This window comes from Ornithorhynchus anatinus, chromosome 1 (assembly GCF_004115215.2).
Source record: "Ornithorhynchus anatinus isolate Pmale09 chromosome 1, mOrnAna1.pri.v4, whole genome shotgun sequence".
In the NCBI taxonomy this organism is placed as follows: Eukaryota; Metazoa; Chordata; class Mammalia; order Monotremata; family Ornithorhynchidae; genus Ornithorhynchus; species Ornithorhynchus anatinus.
In genome coordinates, this window is record NC_041728.1 from 107,331,675 (window position 1) to 107,351,158 (window position 19,484).

General features: G+C 44.1%; 1 protein-coding gene across 18 annotated transcripts in view; it reads right to left on the minus strand.

Annotated features, from left to right (window-relative positions):
* Nucleotides 1-19,484, minus strand: part of TRIP12 (thyroid hormone receptor interactor 12) — a 143,296-nt gene that overhangs the window by 21,531 nt on the left and 102,281 nt on the right. For 13 of the 18 annotated variants that reach the window (XM_039912589.1, XM_029061978.2, XM_029061952.2 and 10 more), the window contains 12 exons: nt 18,473-18,591; nt 17,750-17,957; nt 14,330-14,430; nt 14,045-14,219; nt 11,715-11,856; nt 10,158-10,349; nt 8,056-8,207; nt 4,470-4,642; nt 3,574-3,647; nt 3,292-3,491; nt 1,524-1,651; nt 282-433 (listed from right to left, as the gene is read on the minus strand). In XM_039912589.1, the coding sequence (XP_039768523.1) occupies nt 282-433; nt 1,524-1,651; nt 3,292-3,491; nt 3,574-3,647; nt 4,470-4,642; nt 8,056-8,207; nt 10,158-10,349; nt 11,715-11,856; nt 14,045-14,219; nt 14,330-14,430; nt 17,750-17,957; nt 18,473-18,591 (1,816 nt within the window). The remainder of the gene's footprint in view (nt 1-281; nt 434-1,523; nt 1,652-3,291; nt 3,492-3,573; nt 3,648-4,469; nt 4,643-8,055; nt 8,208-10,157; nt 10,350-11,714; nt 11,857-14,044; nt 14,220-14,329; nt 14,431-17,749; nt 17,958-18,472; nt 18,592-19,484) is intronic. The other 5 variants (XM_029061986.2, XM_029061961.2, XM_029061906.2 and 2 more) reach the window with 1 other exon arrangement.

Sequence of the window (19,484 nt, forward strand, 5' to 3'; positions counted from 1 at the left end):
GCAGGACAGAGAGTAAATTGCCGCTTCACAATGAGGGGGTTGGATATGCTTTTGTACTTCAGACACCGCCAAAAGTGAAATTCAACGATGGGGAGGGGGGGCTGTGTGCGTGTTCTTGTGTCTGAAAAGGTCAATGACAAATCCCCAGTCCAACTGTACTGCACTCAGAGACCACCCCAAATTGTGTTAGGTGGCTTCAACACTGCACTATGAGACAAGTTAAATTTCTTGATTACCTTAAAGTACAAGTACATTTTACATCAATAGGCAACGGTACTCACATCATACAGGTAATACCAATATCGACTAATGGCATGTAACACTCGTAAAAGGAGGATCACATCTAAAGACGGGTCTTCGAAGGTTATATTTTCAGGAGGGGACGATATGAGGTAAACTTCTAGTGGATTCAAAACCGATGGACAAACTCCATCTAAACGGGGAACAATCAAAGGTGGTAGATTACGAAAAATAGCATTGCATTTATTAATTCACTGCGATCTTCACTTCTAGGAATATTTACACAATTTAACTCTTAGTCACCTGGAAGAGATCAGGAGCCATCTAGGTAACACCCATCCAATCCCCACACCCCACTTTAGCCAACCTACTAAATCAATCGAGAGTACAGTGCTGTGCATACAGTGCTCAGTAAACACTAAGTGCTTGGGAGAGTACAATACAATAGAGTTGGTAGACACAATCCCTGCCCACAACAAGACAGCCAATTATAAAAAAATGCCGGCTTCCAGAAAGACAAGCTATTAAAACAAGTCTGAATCGGAGTCTCCACCTTCTCCCGACAAAAGCTCAGGTAATAAGGAGTCGGGGAAGTGACTGTGTGAGGCTACGTAAGCCCCATTTTTCTGGGTTTCTTACACTTGCAATATTCTCAGTCTTGACTTGTTTGGATATTCAAAAATTCATCCTTTTCCAAACTCGGCCAGAGCTGTTACACAAACTAAAATGAGGATGGATTAGGGTTTCCCTTCCTCTACTGCTCCCCTCTGAATGGTTCATCAGCATTATCAATGGCCACTACGCAGGCAGCAGGAGGGGAGACAAAAGCCAGGATAATCAATGAACTGGAGAACCAGCCCCTGAATAACTAACTGAGAATGGCATAATCTGGCTGAACAGTTTGTTCTCAAATTCAAATAAGGGCTAGACATAATCACACAACTCCCAGACAACGCAGATTGAAACCACATGTAGGAGATATTTAATTCCCAGAACCAGATTATTAAAAAGAAAAATATCTAAAATTGGATTCCCTTGTGTATTTTAACTAGAGAAAAGGGGTTTCATAGTTGTTCATTCACTAGCACAATAAGAGTTATATGTAGCATAGTATTAAAGATCTCTATCTTTTAAAGAAGTCTAAAATTTGGTAAGAATAACAATTTTTAGATTTGGAACACGGTTCCACACTAATATGTTCATCAGCTACCCCTTTTTAAAAAAATCTGCTCACTCTCTCTCTCTCTCTCTCTAAAAGGAAGCATAGCATTTATCCCCCTTACCGTGCCACAGTTCGTCGTGCTTTTTTGCATTTCTAGGGGACGTTTTGGTTGGAGCAGTTTGAGCCCTCCCTCTTTTCCCACCTCCACAGTCCTTACTGCCATCTTCATCCTCCCTCACGGGTTTGTACCTAAAACAAAAAGGACAGAGAAGGACCTCCTTAGGAAGGGCAGGGGCTCATATGCCGGTCACCAGGATTGTCTCACATCAGAGGTGTAACCTGAAGCAGTGTGTTGCTTACCTCAATAGCATAGGTTGCAGGGGCAAACCTAAAACTCATTTCTGGAAAAAAAAACAAAAAAAGACAAAGTCCCCTAAATTTCCTAGTGCCAGACACTTGCACTGCTCCTTTCTGACACTATCCCGATGGAGAACTCAGGGACGACTTCGGGAACAAGCTGAAGCTCTGCTGGTGCAGGGTGATTTCCGGACCCCAGTTCAGGTTGTCCAGTATGCCCGATCCAAATCGGCAACTGCCTGGGACATTAATGGCTCTTTCAGGCCCCCTTCAGTAACGGAAATAGCGCAACTTCCAAAGGGATCTCCTCGTCTACAACCCAGAACAAAACCATTTTGTTGTCTATACCTAAAAGGTAGTGCTTCTGAAACTGGGGACCACGGCACCAATCTCATTTAGCACAGGAATCAAAAGAAAGCCGTCACTCATTTCGTCAGCCACATTTAAGCCTTAGGAGCTTCGACGCACGTTTCCTCGGGTCCTTCCCCTTTCGGGAACAAAGTAACTGAACATACGAGGGCTGAAAGCAAACTGTCAGTCAGTCGTGCTGACTTCACAGCTCCCTGGGGCCTCCCTAGAAATGTTCCTGCGATCACAGGGGCTCTCCCTGTAAGCACAGGATAGAGGTGAGGGCGGGGGTTTTCCTGGTGCAGCTTCAGATCAAGAAAGGTGTGGAACAGTGGATCACATTAACAGCTAAATGACTGCCATTATTCCCCTTCAAGTAACTGCATCTCCAGAGTTAGCTATAGCGACTTCCAAGAGTATTGGGGAAAACAATAGGGATCTCCCCACCTCCTGCCTTCCAACCAGTACCCAAGAGCCAGAGAGGAAGGCACTTCCTGGAGACAAACTGGCTCTGTCTGGAATCTGGTTCCATTACCAGGGCATCTGCCCATTGTAATATATCGTCCTTTGAAAGATGCTGTGACATACTTGCATTCTACCATATTCACTAGTTAGAATCCCAGAGTTGAGAAGTAAAGGCTGTTAGCTATGTTTTTCCATTTCTATTTAATACACCAACACTAACAACAAAAACAACAAAAAAACCCAACATTAAAAACAGTAGCCAAGCTTATTTTTTTCCCCCATTAAGAAAAAGGGGAGAGGACTTGTTTTGGAGATTTGAAAAATTTTGCTCTCTATCCATCCAATGGTATTTGAATGCTCTGTGTGTGCAGGGCACTGTACTAAGCGCTTGGGAGAGAACAATGAAGAGTTGGCAAACACATTCCCTGCCCACGATGAGCTTACAGTCTAGAGGGAAGGGAATGGGCTGGAATTGTTGTTATGGTCACTATGCACACTATGGGCTCACTAACCGTCTTAACTACTTAAGAGTTTATGGTTTGTGTTGATTACTATTGAGACTACTCAGGAGGCTTCATCAGTGGCTGTTATTTACAAATTTTAAGTTTCACAGGGAAAGAATGGCGTCCTTGTTTGTTATAAAGGTAGTTACGGAATTGAGACCAAAATATTCTCGACTAAAAGATACTAACCGTCTCAGGAAGACCTTTCGGACTTACCATATCGTATGAGTCTTTGTCCAAATACCAGCTCTTCCTAATGGATTACTTTCATCATCTGTGGACTCTCTCTCCTCTTCAGCCTGTATGCTGAACTGTCTCACTGCCTGATACACCGTCATGTTATATGGCAGTAAATGGTCTCCGATGTAAAACTGCAATCTGTGTCGCACATTTCCTGAATTTAAGAACTGAGCAGCCTGAATTGAACAAAGTAGGGCCCATTAAGCAGAAGGGTAATGAACATAATCATATTACTGTGTGTTGGGAGTGGGATCTTACCAAAGACTCATCTATTTCCTCATCTGATCCATCATCATCACTGTCTTCATCATCTTCTCTCACTCTTCCATAACCTGCGTCCATAAATAAGGCAATTACAAGATGGAATTCAGAGGAACAGTCTCTGCACATTCTGTTTGGTCGCTTTCACAAAAGCTTGAGATTTTAACAATCTGAGATGAAACAGGCCCCGTGTGACTCTGTGGAATTAGTCATGTTAACCTATAATAGACAGGTTATTTTTCTTTAAGCCTTGAATATCATTTCAAAATAGAATCTTCCCCACAAACACAATGTAAATTAGAAAGGCCTGGATTTCCAGAATTCAGTTTTTGGAAAAATCAATGGATCTGAGGCATTCTGAAGGTCCCCTCACATTTTACTGGCCAGCCAAACAGGGTGTCGCCTGAAGAAGGATGGCCTGGGTTCATAACTGTGCATAGCAAGCCTTTAGGGAAAATTCAAACAATTGAGTATGTAATGAGTTACTTATATATGAACCCAACAGACACAAATTCAAATTCAATACAAATGCTTTGGCCCCAGGAGCGGGAACCACCTGGCCAACCATTCCTCAGCAAAAAACAAATTAAAAAAACACACAACCAAATATAACCATTTGCACTGTCCCAGTCAAAAGCTGCTCAAAGTTAAGATGGTCATTTTCTGACCCACCAAGACACTATTTTCCAAACCACCACATCTCCAGAGACCACCACAGCTCAGAAGATTTCCCCTGGCCAATAATCTCCCCTCCAGTGTTCAAATGAATCAGTCTACTCCTCTGTGCTGGAAACTCTGCCCCAAGTCAGTGCTTTCTAATCCCTCACACTAAACAGACCACAGCACAGGAATATCAGGTGGGACCCAAACCAATATGTAAAACCAAAAACTACCTCTCACTACAAGGTATCTCTCAATCGCTTGAACCAACGCCAGGGGGTCAATCTTCACGGGGCCACCCTTCCATTGCTTCACGTTGGCACAGTCTGGATGCCTCTGTAGCTGACACTTCAACTGGTGCGTGTTGAAAAATTTTAAAGCCTGGGACCCTCTGTTGAGAGAAAAACTCGAGATAATTTATGAAAAAAAGTTGCTACAGTGATTCTTTTTTCCCTTTGCACATGTAATACAAACTTATGTGTGTATGTGCAGCTTTGGCCTTTGAAATTTATGCACAGAGTAAAGACTTTTCCTATTAGGAGTCAACAGCAATCACTAATTTATAAATCTATTGGATCACATTTTCTATGCTTTAACCTAAATAAATTCTGAGTCACACTAAGTTTCAGGGCCTAGTGGAAAGAACTAGGGTCTGGGAGTCAAAGGACCTGGGTTTTAGTCCCAGCTCTATCCCCTAGCCTGCTTCTGAGACCTGGGGCAAGTCACTTCACCCCTCTGTGCCTCTCACTCCTTGTCTGTAAACCTGGGGACATGATACTTGTCCTTCCCCATAAATTATGAGCCCTGTATGGGACAAAGATTGCAGCTAATGTGCCTGTCTTTTATCTAACTCGCTGCTTAGCACAAACTAAGCACCTAATAAGTCATAATTGCTTTTATAAATGAAAGTAGACACACACACCTGACTCTGCTTATTTAAAGCAAAAAGCTCAATGTTTTTGCTTTTCCCTTATTGTTTTCTTGTTCTCACACTATCTAATAATGTCATTTTCTTTCATATTGTATTTCTTATTTTACCATTCCCAATTTCCAATGTAAATCTGATCAATTCACCATAAGTCAGCTACGAGTTTTGAGTTCTAATGATTAAAACTTCAGCTACAGTAGAGTGCAGTAAGTGCTCCCATACCATGTGTTTCCACCACCTGCTTTGGAGAGTACACTGCTGGGGAATTAGGGCATGGTTTTCTTGCAATGCGCACCTGCCTGGATACAGCACAATGTGATGTTGAGAGCAATGGTTGTGTGCAAGAACGTGGCAGTCAAGGGTTTTCCTCACCCTGGGTTTTCAGGAATGAAATTTCCCTCATGTTAGCAGGGAACTGGCTATGGGTCACCCAGCAGGCAAGTGGCAGAGCTGAGATGTCTATCCCCAGTGCGACGCTCTGCCCACTAGGCCAAGTTTCACCCTCAATCGAATCTAGCCCTAATCTACCTGATGACAAGGTTATCATGCAGACGGATGGTACTGAACAGTTGATACACTGAAAGAAAAGTAGAGGGTAGGTTGGTGGCATTTTAAATGTTGAATTTTATGAAGACATCACTGTCCTCACAATACCAGATGTACACGCAAGATGTACATTAAAGATGAGTCCAATCCACAGCAACAAAATGGTGAGCTTTGTGATTCCAAGATCGAGCAAACTGCAAAGATGCATCGCATGTCCACTGGGAAGGTAGTAGCTGATAAACTGGTTCTGCTTTGAGCAAATGACTTACACCACCAAATGGTATTTGCTAAGCGCTTACTATGTGCAGAGCACTATTCTAAGTGCTGGGGTAGATACAGGATAATCAGATTGTCCCACATGGGCTCACTTTTTTTTAATCCCCATTTTTGCAGATGAGGTAACTGAGCCACAGAGAAGTGAAGTGACTTGTCCAAGGTCACACAGCAGACAAGTGGCAGAGCCAGGGTTAGAACCCACAACCTCTGACTCCCAAGCCCAGGCTCTTTACCCTAAGCCACTCTGCTTCTCAAATAAAACCACAGACTCATCGTCTACTTCCTGAGGCAGTGAGTGATCAATCAATGGTATTTACTGAGCATTTACTATGTGCACAGAACTGTACTAAGCGCTTGGGAAAGTACAGTACAACAGGATTAGCAGACACGCTCCCTGTCCATAACGAGCTTACAGTCTATGATTACTCTAATTAAAAGTGAAACTCAAGGTATAAGGAGACAGCCTCCCGACAGCGGGGGAGACCAAAAAAAGCACAATCAAGATGAGAAGCTGTTCCCAGAGGACCGGTGTGGCTTCGATGTGCGGGTCTTTCCCCGCTGGGGTCTCCCTGGCAGCGTCCCCTGTCATTGTCCACAACCAGATTCTAGAAATCTTTTCTCCACTAGTGCTTCCCAATGGGCCCAGCAGGCTGTGAAGTTTTCCCCTCCAACACCTACTTCCAACACCCCCTCCTTCCTGAAAGCTGTTCCTACTGACTGGTGGTAGTTTCCCTCCCCTGCCACTCCATAATCTGGGAGATTTCCCTTGCCCTCAGGGCTGGACAAATGGGCTGCACAAAAAGCAGAAAGCGTGGGTTGGGTGTGACTCCAGTTTTACAGTAAACACACGAGGACCCAGTGACAGGCTGGAAACCACAAGCCCAAGGTAGGAAGCCTTGTAGCTTCAAGAGTGAACCACAGCATGAGTTTTTCATCTAACATTACGTATTATCCTGATTTGGTACAAAATTTCACTATATTCACTTAGTCAAGGAATATGGTAGGCACCTGATGTATTCTAAGCAATATGATAATTTATCTTGAATTTCAACAGAAAGATATATGTGCCTATTGGGAGGATAGAAGAATAAACCAACCCACCACGTGAGAGGTTTAAATCATGTTTTCCCCAAATAAAATACTGCCACTAAGCTCATTATTTAGTAGATAAAATTTTTATTTTTTTCCACCCTCAATGGTGCTCTGCAAATCAAGCAACCTCAACGATCACTACCACTGAAGCTCACCAGTATTCTTCTACAGGGACAACCCAAATCCACTAGCCAGTCCATTTCTTCCCATATTTCACCAATCAGAAAGATCAAGTTAAAGGAAGCCCTTAGCTCTACTCATTAATGTTCAATAATATTTAACAACACTAATGTTGGAAAAGTTTGCTGCATAGTACGGTCAGTTCCCAGGATTATCTCCTCTTATTTGAAAGGATTCATGCTCGCTTCACCTCAGGATACGTAAAAATATTCAAATCCACTATTTAGTATTGGGCCAGATTAAGGCTTTGGGGACTCGGGTCAGAAAAGTCCTAGATGGTCTCCTTCCATGCCAGACTTCAACTCCTCCCTTCTTCCCCACACACACACAAAAAACCCCTATTCACTGGTCACGGTGGGCCCCGCCTGCCAAAATGGAGCTAAACACTGACAGCATTAACAGACTGGTTTGGAGGACCAATCTTGGAAACACAGTAGGCTCATTCTGAATCTCTACTGAAATTCTTTAAAATTTTAAATCCTGTGAATAGATCAAGTCCCTATTTTTATGCTCCCCCCCCGCCCAATCTCGTCCAAATATTGAGATGATTCCCAGTTCAAAGGCTTCAAAGGTTGCACTACAAACCCAGGGCCCGCTATAGCTGCAATTATCCATCAAAGGAAAGTATGCCCTTTCTTTTTCCTTACTTCTCTGGCTCTCACTCATCAATTATGAGCATGTCAGCCTGGCTGCTAGTAAGCAGGCACGGACCTCGAGGCTGCTCTTTAGCCACATTCATCACATATGGAATCCAACGGCGACCAGTGATATGGGGGTTACAAGGCATCAATCCTTACCTGCTGCCTGTTCCATTTCCACTTGGGAAATCGTGCACTTTGACAGGAAACTGCTCCATCTGACTGAGGCAGTTGTTCATCTTGTGCACTAATGCCAACAAAGGTGCGTTTCCCATTGGTTCTAATCTTCCAATTGGTTCTTCTCCAGGAGGCTGAATAAGAACAATAATAATAATAATAATTTTCGTGTTTGTTAAGGGTTTACTCTGTACCGGGCACTGAACTAAGCGCTGGAGGGGAAACAAGAAAATTGGGTTGGACACAGTCTCTGTCCCACATCGGGTTAACAGACTTAATCCCCATTTTACAGATGAGGAAACTGAGGCACAGAGAAGTGAATTGATTTGGCCAAGGTCACACAGCAGATTAGAACTCATGTCCTTCTGACTCCCAGCCCTGTGCTCTATCCACTTGGACACATTGCTTCTCCTAAGTTAACTAAACCATCTAAGGGCAGCGAGTAGCTTCAATTTTGAAAAGAAACTATTTCACAAAGATAGTGGTAATGATTCTTTCCTCCTCGTTCCCACTTCCCGCATCTCTTTGTGAGTAAACGCAGAGATGAAGGGACTAGTAGTCACGCTGGACTTGAAGGCCTTTCCCGAATCAGTATCTGGGGACACTATTAGGAAGGCCTCTTCCCCAGAAGTACAAGACAAAATATGACAATGAGCTGCTTTTAGTGCTTCCTCTCATTCTCCAAGAAGTCATGCTCACTTCTTTTTATGCCATTCTAAGGCCACTTAACTGCAGACAGCACATACCACACAGGCTAAATCTTCCATGTAGACAATGAAAAAAAAATTATGTGGTGCACAGAGGCTGTTTTCCTTTTCCAAACTTAAAGCAAACCTCTGAAGACCAATGACAAACTCGACCTTCCAAACTCCCTACTAAAGACCAAATCCAGTATGTCATATATCTTAAAAATCTTTGCTAACTGGCTACTAGCCAGTGGATATAAATTCTGAGAAGAGACAGTGTACATCAGGCACAACTTATGGACTCTCGCTAGTATTAAACACATTTGAGAACCTCCCAAACCAGGTTCAAAATTTTATTTAATTCTGGTTTTACATCATTATCACCACTTAAATTTACTCTTTGCACAGCAAGTGACCGAACCTGGGCCTTCCAGCAGAGGACACCACCTCTCAAGAATTCCTTTGACCCCTTTGGGGCCTGATGGGACAGAAACCTATTGAAGTGAACCTCAGAGCCAGAACCAACTCCCCACTAGGAGGTAGGGGTTTTCTTTCTATTCTCATTATCGCTCCAACCAATCCCAGTTTAAAAACTAATTTTCAGAAGACACTTTCTAAAATGAAATTAAATTAGTCGCACATTGCCAACAAACTAGATTTCCTATTTAATGTGAATGCATTACTTGGGAGATGGGGATTACTGGGTGGGGAGAGTCAGGTGTCCAAAAGGGTGGCTGGACCATAGCCCTCCATGATGGCAGAGTGCCCTAGTGGGATATAACCTAGCCCTACCTAGTGACAGCTTGGGCTGGGGTTTCTGCCTTGGCAGCTCACACCCCACAGGCCCTGGGGGAGTTCATTCATTCACTCAATTTTATTTATTGAGGGCTTACTATGTGCAGAGCACTGTACTAAGCACTTGGAAAGTAAAATTCGGTAACAGATAGAGACAATCCCTACCCAACAACAGGCTCACAGTCGAGAAAGGGGAGACAGACAAAACAAGTAGACAGGAATCAACAGCATCAAAATAAATAGATTTTGCTGCCTCCCAGTGGGAAGTCCTCCCAGTCCTCCCATTAGGAAGTCAGGCTGGAGTCCAGGCTGCGGGGTGGCAGCAGTGAGGGGCTCATAAGAGTAAGGATCTGGAGCCCCAGGAGGCTCAGAGCAGCCACAAACCCCCAATTGGCCCAGGAGAGCAGCCCCTCTCGACCCGCTGCGGGAAAGTAGGGATCCGTGGGCCTGATAAATCCCATCATTTATTGGAGTGCTTTTTTGGACAAAGACCTAGATTTCCCAAATCCCAGCCCGAGTGGGTACGAAAAATCTCACATCAAGCACCACACTGGATCCTGATTATTATTTCGACGCCACATACCCCCATAACTGACGGCTTACCGGAGAAGCAAAAAATACGTGAAGGAATCTTTTCAATCTGATATCTCGGCTCACAGCATCTTTTTCGCTTTTCGACGTCAAGTAAAGAAGCAGCTGTTTCACAAACCCACTGTGCTGGATTTCAAAGGAGGAGACATCCGACTCGGAGACTATGCTCCGGATTTCTACAAGGCACTCAGCCCCACCGTCCACCTGAAAGCACATGAGAGCGCAATTTGGGATCTGAATTGCTTTCAACAAGTAGCGCCGTCACTTATTCTCTTAAAAGCTCTCTCCAAGTCTGTGGAAGAGGAACCCAGTCCCTCGGCTGGAGAAGGACATGAGCTCCTCAACGTATGCCCGGAGACACAAGGTGAAGAGATAAGAATTTAACACACCTAAACAATAACCACAAAAAAGTCAGAGGGCCATACGTCATCCCTGAGCCCATGGCACTACAAAGCTTCTGAGGCGGGGGGAGAGACATTCCTCTTCGAGGATTTCCAACATTCCCCTCTCCCCCGGAGGATGGAGGAGGAGTAGAGCTGGGGCGGCAGAACTGTTGGAAGCAGGAATATCTTACCCCACCCCAGTCACACCCCAAAAATGCTCCTTGCAGTCTCCAGATGCCAATGCAAAGGTGGCGTGAGCAGGGAGAAAGGGGGGCAAATTAATGTCAGTCTCCCCTTCTAGACTGTAAAGTCCCTGTGGGCAGGGAATTTGTCTGCTTACTATATTCTACTCTCCCCAGTGCTTTGCATTCAGTAAGCGCCTAATAAATATGACTGAATATCTTCCAACATAATCCTGGGTATACTCAGACAACTTCCTGTAGTCATGGATGAGCTGTTGGCCCTATGTAAGGGGCAGAACTAAGAAGGCTTCTGGAGGCCCACCTTACTCTTCCCAAGTTCTTCAAAGGGATGGAAGTAATAATAATAATAATAATAATAATAATGGCATTTGTTAAGCACTTACTATGTGCCAAGCACTGTTCTGAGCACTGGGGGGGAATACAAGGTAATCAGGTTGTCCCGCATGGGGCTCAGTCTTAATCCCCATTTTACAGATGAGGTAACTGAGGCCTGGAGAAGTTAAGTGACTTGCCCAAAGTCACACAGCTGACAAGTGGCAGAGCCGGGATTAGAACCCATGACCTCTGACTCCCAAGCCTGGGCTCTTTCCACTGAGCCACGCTGCTTCTCGTAGTAGTGAGAAGTAGGAAGTAGTGAGAGAGTAATGTCTAATTCACCTAGAGTGAGTGCTACACTCTAAGCTCCGCCTCTCAGGCTACCTGCCCACACCCCAAAAGCATCACACTTCACCAAGACTTCCTGGAGCCACCCTCGGAGACACCGGACGCTGTAGCATTCACATTATTGAAGAGATGGCAACTCACACAGCATCTAAACACGCTCCTACTTCCCAAGCAGGGAACGTATCTACCAACTCTCTTGTACTGTACTCTTCCAAGTGCTTAGTACAGTGCTCTGCACATAGTAAGCGCTCAATAAATACTATTGAATGAACTAAGCGCTCAAATATGACTGACTGACGGAAAGTCCACTTCGCCAGTACCTGGAGGTTGAGTTGCTCAGTTGCAGTGCACAGTCTTTGGAGAACGTTCAGGGCGGGGTTGCTTCCATCCATATTCTCAGAGCTGAAATAACGCTCCACAAATTGGTGCGCTTGCTCCTTTATCCAGCCCTTAATTTTTTCCCTGGATGGATGAAAAAAGAGGAGGTACAATCACGTTTCAATCCATGACACACGACACCCGGGCTAAAATCTCAGAGGGTCTCAAACTCGCCTCGCTCTTTGAAAGGCCAGTCAAATACCCGACACTTTGGTTCAAATGCAGAAATTAGTTTTGGGGAGGTTTCCAATTTGCAAACACTGCCCTATGGTGTTTTTGAAGAATTTAGGAGTGAAGGTGGACTTAATACATCGCCATATTTGAGCTAATTCTAAGGAGTGTCTGCGGTAACTGTAAGAAAACCTCTTGGGAAACTGTAGTATTGCAGTGTATTTATCTAAAGTAACATTGTGAAAGGTCGGTCCCTTTACATGACTACTTTTCCCCACCTAAATGCCATTTTTTCCATCTTTCTTCCTTCAATAGTTTCCTCCAAAATTAGACGGAACAAAGTAAAACAGTCTAGGATCATTGAAACGGAAAGGCATCCGAGTGATAGGATAGTTCCTGCTTATAGGCAGGGCACTACATCAAGGATTTCCAGGAAGCCTCCCATGCAAGTATAAGGCAGGCTCTGGACAGCTTGGCTTGCCTACGTTAGTCACAAAAGCAGGCACCATATCATTCTCAGTGGTACAATAAAGTTTTAGGAGTCCGTATTTTATGTGCAAACACTGCTACTGAGTTGAAAAAAGCCAGGGAATCCTTGTCAGTGTCTTCATTAAGGAAAAGCAGACAGGGGCTCGATCTAAGGGATAGGGTATGAAATGACAAAGTAAATCACAGCAACTGTGCCATCATGCCCTTAAATCACTGGTCATTTTTTTTTCCACTATTTATTAAGTTGGTTAGCACCTAAAGACATTCTGTAATTCTAGGTATTTTTTCAAAGGAGACAGTATAAGAATTCCTATAACGAGTATAACAAATGCAGGAAAAAGGGCGGAATGAATCTGGAAGTCTTGATTACTACAACAAGTGCCTTCTTTTAAGAATTGTATGTTGGGGTTATATTAGGGTATTGGGCAAACAACTCAGGATTTTCACCAAGCTATTTTAAATGAAGTTTGCAGCTTTGGCAAAAACTTATTTGACCAAGGCAAATGGAAGTTAATGATTCGGGAGTGAACAATCATGAGTTCACTAGATCACAAACCCATGAGGATGGCTGCAACGTGTGGCATTCAGAGGATAAGTACCATCACCAAAAATAACAAACATTTCAATGAATTCTCCGCAAGAATTTTTATTCAGAATACATTTCTTCAGTTCCTTAATAAAACAAGCCCCTCCCTCCTTGACTATCTCGCCTGATTCCTTTTTGCTACCTCAATTCACTAAACATTTTGAAACTTGCCCTTGTAGAGGCGGTAGGGTAGGGAGTTGGGTAATTGGGTCTCCGACCTCATCTTCAGATAAGGTGACGGTTGTTATAACTGGAATGGTATCTTGATGACCCAAATCCAGTTTGAGAACTAACCCTAAGCATCGATGAGCCCCTCAGGGAGGGTGGACTTTACTTGCTGCTAACTAAACAGGAGCTTCCGGGAATTCAAAAATAATTGAGCCTCTAATCCAATCTTCGGTAATCCACTTGAAAGAAAATTCTCTAAAAAGTTTACAAAAATAGTGCTTTGAATGCTATATCAAAAGTAAAAGTAATGAAAATACATTTTAATCAATCTCCACCTAGTTTCACTTCTTTAAAAATCAATTTACAAAATACTGAACAGAAAATGGCTTGCAAATGACTAAATAATAATAATTTTTAAAAAGCCAGCAAATTTTTTCCACTCTGGGTGGCAAGGTCTGTCTCACTGACAGCCAATGGACCGACCCAGCCTGAACAGGGCAGGGTGGACCCCGATGAGGAAGACATAGTAAGCCCCACCATGGATTGAGAAACCCATTTTTATTAGGAGTCCCATTTTGACAGAGAAGGCAGTCACAGCTCGAATGCAAGGATGATGTCCGTCTTAAAGAGCACTGGTGGAGAGTGTGGTCTGATGACTGGAGCTTGCCTGGGGGACTTGAGGTCACAAGGAAGCAGCAAGTTTCATCTCTGCCTCCTTGGGGAAATTCCTTGACCTCTGCCAGCCCAGGGTTGCCCGCCAGCACAAAGGGGCTGGCAGAGTGAATGAGATTATCTTGTGCTCTAGCACAACCTATATATCTATAGATACAGGAGAAAAGATCTCTTTTTTCACTTCACCTATTACTGGATATGGTGTCCTTTGAGGCCGCTCTGGCAAGACCACTGACTCCTGCTGTGCGTGCTGGTTCAATGTTGTTGCTATTGGACTGGGTGCTTAATCTTCCCCACGTTTTAGGATTCAAGCTTGCCAGGAAGGAAGATTTAGGAGACTGAGTAGTGGTAGGGCTTTTCGCTAAGAAGGAAAGAAAATGAGACACTTAAATAAAACTTTAAGTGTAGGGGATGCAAACTACACTGAATGCACTTTGTTTCTTCCTGAGAACTATCACAAGAGGAAATTACCTTGATTGTCTACTTTGTCGTCATCTCTCGGAGGTGAATACTTTGGCCTTCTCGGCCCGCGTTTAGGCAATCGCTTTCTCTTCAGTACATCGCTTAGTCGGCTGTCACGAAATGACAAGAGAGTTGTAGGGTCCGAGTCAGACGATCACTGGGTTTAGCTTATTGCAACTGGTGGCAATAACTCATCCATCCCTCTCTCTTCCCAGACCCAAAGGAACTTTGACCTTGTTGGGGAAAACCACTCCAGATTTGACTGTACAGCCGCCGTAGTATTTGGAAGGCACAGCTTAAATAACTTCTCAATTACGGTACTTGCTTAATGGGGAAAATTCAGTAGCGAGATAGTGAGCCCACCTCCGATTTCAACATTTGCCAACGTCGCTGTTGTTTTAACTACTATATGATGATGAGTTACAATTCTGTGAAATTTCAGCAGGCAAGTAAATATGGACCTGGCTCAAGTTACTGCAAGCATCTTCAGTTTCACTGTTGGAAAACCTGCCATTTTCTACAATAAAAGCCAACTGCAATCCAAGAAGACGAAGGTGGAGGCTGGGAAGATTAACCCTCAGCTTAGAAAACTCTCAGTGGACCTCTCCGGCTCAGAACTGGTCCCCTTAGCTCAAATGTTGCGTATTGTTAATGTTTATGTGTAAATCAAGAGGAGAGAACTGGAAGTAGATGAGGCCTGCAATCCTGAAAATACTGCTCAGTGTCCACTGAAAATGTCTCCTACCACGTAGTCAGTGGTACCACTGGAGGAGTTTTAACGGCGAGGTTCCAACGGCGAGTGGGGAAAGAGGGTGGAAACCTCAGACAAATGAGAGGGTGCTTTTTGAAATGCCAGCTCCCCAGTAACAGCAAAGTAGCAATCAGAATAAACAAGCTCTCTTATCTCTCTCATTTCATGTCCGTGGAGAAAAAATACTCAGATTTTTTTTTTATCTAAGACTGCCATTAATTTTGGTTTCTTTTATAGTGATATTTATTAAGCACTGATGTGCCTACCTCTGTACTAACATCAACAAACCACTGTGGTATTTGTTAAGTATTATGTGCCAAGCACTGTACTAAGCAGTGGGGTGAATACAAGCAGGTTGGGTTGGGCACAGCCCCTGTCCTGCATGGGGCTCACAGTCTTTATGCTCGGGGCTCTAAGCACTGGGGATGATACCAGATAATCAGGTCATTTACAGTCTCTGTCTACATGGGTCACACGGTCTAAGTACAAGAGAGAAGAGGTATTGAATCCCTATTATCCAGTTGAGGAAACTGAGGTACAGAGCAGTTAAATGACTTGCCCAGGGTCACAAAGCAGGCAAGTGGCCGAGACAGCATTAGAACCCCCGACCTCCGATTCCCAGGCCCATGCTTTTCCTATTAGGCCACACTACTTCCCCATGTGCAGAAACTCAACCACTTTTCCCATCCATTCTAATCCCACCACTGCCCTTAATGACTCAGATGTTTGCTAACTCCAAATAACTCCACTCCTCAAAAACCTTTGACGGTTACTTGCTCCTCCTCCCCTCCCCATCCCACTCCTCCCGCCATCTGCTCTTTCCCCTTCCCCTCCCCTCAGCATTGTGCATATTTGTATATTTTATTACCCTATTTATTTTGTTAACATGTCTATCTCTATGATTTTATTTATCTTGATGATGTTTTGTTTTGTTCTGTTTTGCTTGCTGTCTGTCTCCCCCGTTTAGACTGTGAGCCCATCATTGGGCAGGGATTGTCTCTATCTGTTGCATAATTGTACATTCCCAGCGCTTAATACAGTGCTCGGCACATAGTAAGCACTTAATAAATACTACCGAATGACCAATGAAATCAAGGCACTCCATCAGCTTTCTCCCTCTATCAGCTCTCTTCTCCCCTTGCACCCTAGCTTACACTCTTCGATCCTCCCAAACTGACCTTTCGTGTCTTGTTCTCGACTCCCCACCTCGCTTTCCTTACTCCCACTCTTCCTTCTGCCTGGAACTTTCTCCTCTGAAATACTTCACACCATACATCTCCCCCAGCTTCAAAGACTTCTAAAAACCTACCTACTCCAAGAGGCCTTCTCCAATTAAGAGTTACTTCCCCGGCTGGTGCCCAAACAGCTGCCCTTAGCATTCATGTTTCTACAACTACTCTTTGAACCTATGCAAATTCTCTACTAACATTTATTGGCACTAATTTATTTCACCATTTTTCCTTCCATACCTTTGCTATCATTAGTACCAGTGGCATGTCTTTCCCCTCCAGCTATTTGAGAATGGTTGGCAATTACCAGTGTATCCCATTATATTAGGTAGGGTATGGGCTGTGTTTTTACCTCACCAGCACTCTCCCAAGGCTTTGGTATGTGTCCTGCCCACGAAAGGCCCTGAACAAACACTGTCAGCTGACTGAGTTTGTGACTGTGGGACTGAACAGCCTAAAGTGGGTGGGCTCACTCAGTAAATACGGGAGATTGACGGGATGGGTGGTGAGGGACTAAGGAAAGAAGAGGGAGAAACAGAGATAGTAGTGAAAGGCTTTTGTTCTTATCCTGAATTTGCATGACATAACTCCACCCACCCTTCCAGGGACCTTAAGGCGAGGGAGCAACTTCTCTTTGAAAAAAAAATGGCAGGAGGAGGGTGGGTTTGGTTTACTGAATTCAAGTATTGGGCATTATCAGCAACTCCTCCCTACCACAGGCCAGTTCACCAATACTCCCTGAAAAATATCTGCCCCCCAACAAGGGTAGACACCCCCAATCTAGGGTATACCAAGCCAGCACAGAGACAGGTGGATTTCAAATGGCATACACTACAGTAAGAATGTTTCAAAAGGAAGTTCCTCCCACATATCAGCAAGAATAAATGACAACTTTAGAAATTCTGTGCGGAAGCTGGATTCCCTAAATTGGAATTGCAGGATCTCTGAGAGGGAGTCAGAACAGACCATCTTAGAAAGTCTGTGGACATCTCAGTTACCTAGAATCTTGGAAGTGACCCAAAGACCTGTAGAGCAGTGTAGGTCTAGGGGAAAGAGCAAGGACTGAGAGTCAGAGGACCTGGGTTCTAATCCCAGCTCTGCCATTTGCCTGCAGCATCATCACGGGCAAGTCACTTCACTTCTCTGTGCCTCCGTTGTCTCATCTGTAAAATGGGGACTGAACACCCGTTCTCACCCCCACTTGGACGGTGAGCCACGTGACTGACTTGTACCTACCCCAGTGCTTAGAATAGTGCTTGATACATAGTGAGTCCTTATAACAAAAACCATTAAAAAAGGCCTGAAATTGGGATACGATTCATAGAAGAAGCCAAGTTCACATGAACATGACACAGAAAGAGTGCTACTAGGCACTTGTCTTATGACACCATGAACACACTAATGACCCCTGGTTGGAAATGGGTTTTGGAGCAAGAGTAGAACACTTACCCTTGTGGACTCAAGTCTAGAGAATCATCTCTGCTGTGTTGTAAACTGGGGGAGCCCAGGTCCGCAGGTACGTTGCTGGCCACCGAGGCTGATCCAGGACTGATAGTTGCAGTGGTGCCCAAAGCTCCTGATCCATTCGTGCACGCCTTGGGGGGACTGGTCAGCAAAGCCTCAGACTCCGCTAGATTTTTCACTTGGTGCATTACCCCTTTATAAAGAAAGGATTAATTGGCTCAGCCAAAGAAAATAATCCAAAGCCCTTAAAAGTCAACCACATGCATCGTATTGTGTGACCAAGAGAGGTGACATGCAAAAGAGATGACTAACCTCTTCCTTTATTAGGCTGTGCGAGCTTTATTAAAAAGCAGGGTAATTTTCCATTTCGTTTCTAAAATTCAGTTTATTCCACCTGGGCTGGGAAAATGACTCTAACCCAAATTCTTCTCAGGCTGCTTAAAAACTTCAATAAATCCCTTCAAGGAGGGATCGGGGGCTGTAAGTAGGTCTTTAGATAGTGTGGCCTACTTAACCAAACATGCCGGACAGGGATGGAGGATCCTCTTACTAAGCTTTCCCTTCTCTGTCTGGTGGAAAATGCCCTGGGCAAACAGTTTTTACATCATCAGAAAACCTTCTCTTCCATAGCCTGAACCAGGCGAAGGCAGCCAACTTTTAACTTGTATCGACAAAAAGAGAAAATGGGGGAAAACCGTACTACATTACCTTCTCTTCTGAAGTACACACTAAAAATATCAGGTAACTTCTGCATTAAAATCTCAGCCATCTGAAGGGCTCCAACTACTATCTTCAGGTCTTGACTTGACAGCATGGAAGCAATATGACTAAAAATAAAGAACTCAGTCATTTGTATGCATATAGCTTAGGGGAAAAAAAATCACAGATACACAGTGGAAATCCAGAATCCAACCCTCCCTTCTGCTCAGCACCACCCCTACTTTTCCTCTCCCAAAGACTCCCACAACCAAAGTTCCCACCAACAATTCAGGACCTTTAATTCCCTCCAGAAGCCTGCAGACCCTCACTCTAACCCCTGATGATTTCACCAACTTCTCAACTGCTAAAATAGAAACCAAGAGATATGAACTTTCTCAGGTCCCATGTTTACCGCCCAACAACCTTATTATTCTCCTCCCCAGATCTCTCAAAATATTTTCTGAAGCCACCCCCTCCTCTCCACCCAAATTGCCAACCCACTGGTCCAGGCACTTGCTACATTCCAACTTGACTACTGAATTCCCTCTCCCCACTCCAGTCCAAACTTAATTCTTCTGCCTGGACCCTTTTTCTGAAACCTCGTACTATATGCATTCTCAAAACATTTCCACTGGTTGACCACTCCTCTTAAGCAGAAACATCTGACCGTTGGCTTTATAACATCCAATCAACTCTCTACCATCTACTTATCCTCTCTCTTCTACCACTGCATATTTCATTAAATCTTAAGTGACATATTCTTTAACTTCCTTTTCCCCAGAACTAATACCCCAATGCTCACCACCTCAGCACTCCCAGCCAATTGCCACACTTTACAACACATGAGTTTACATATTCTATTTAGGCACTATTTATTAACCTATCCACCTTTCTGTTCTCTTGCTACAACTGGTTCCATTTCCCCAGCTGTACGGCGTTCTGTGTCAGCATCCCCAATCAGACTTTTAAGGTCCTAGAGAGCAGGGATTATATCTTTCACTTCTACTGTGGGTGCTTAGTT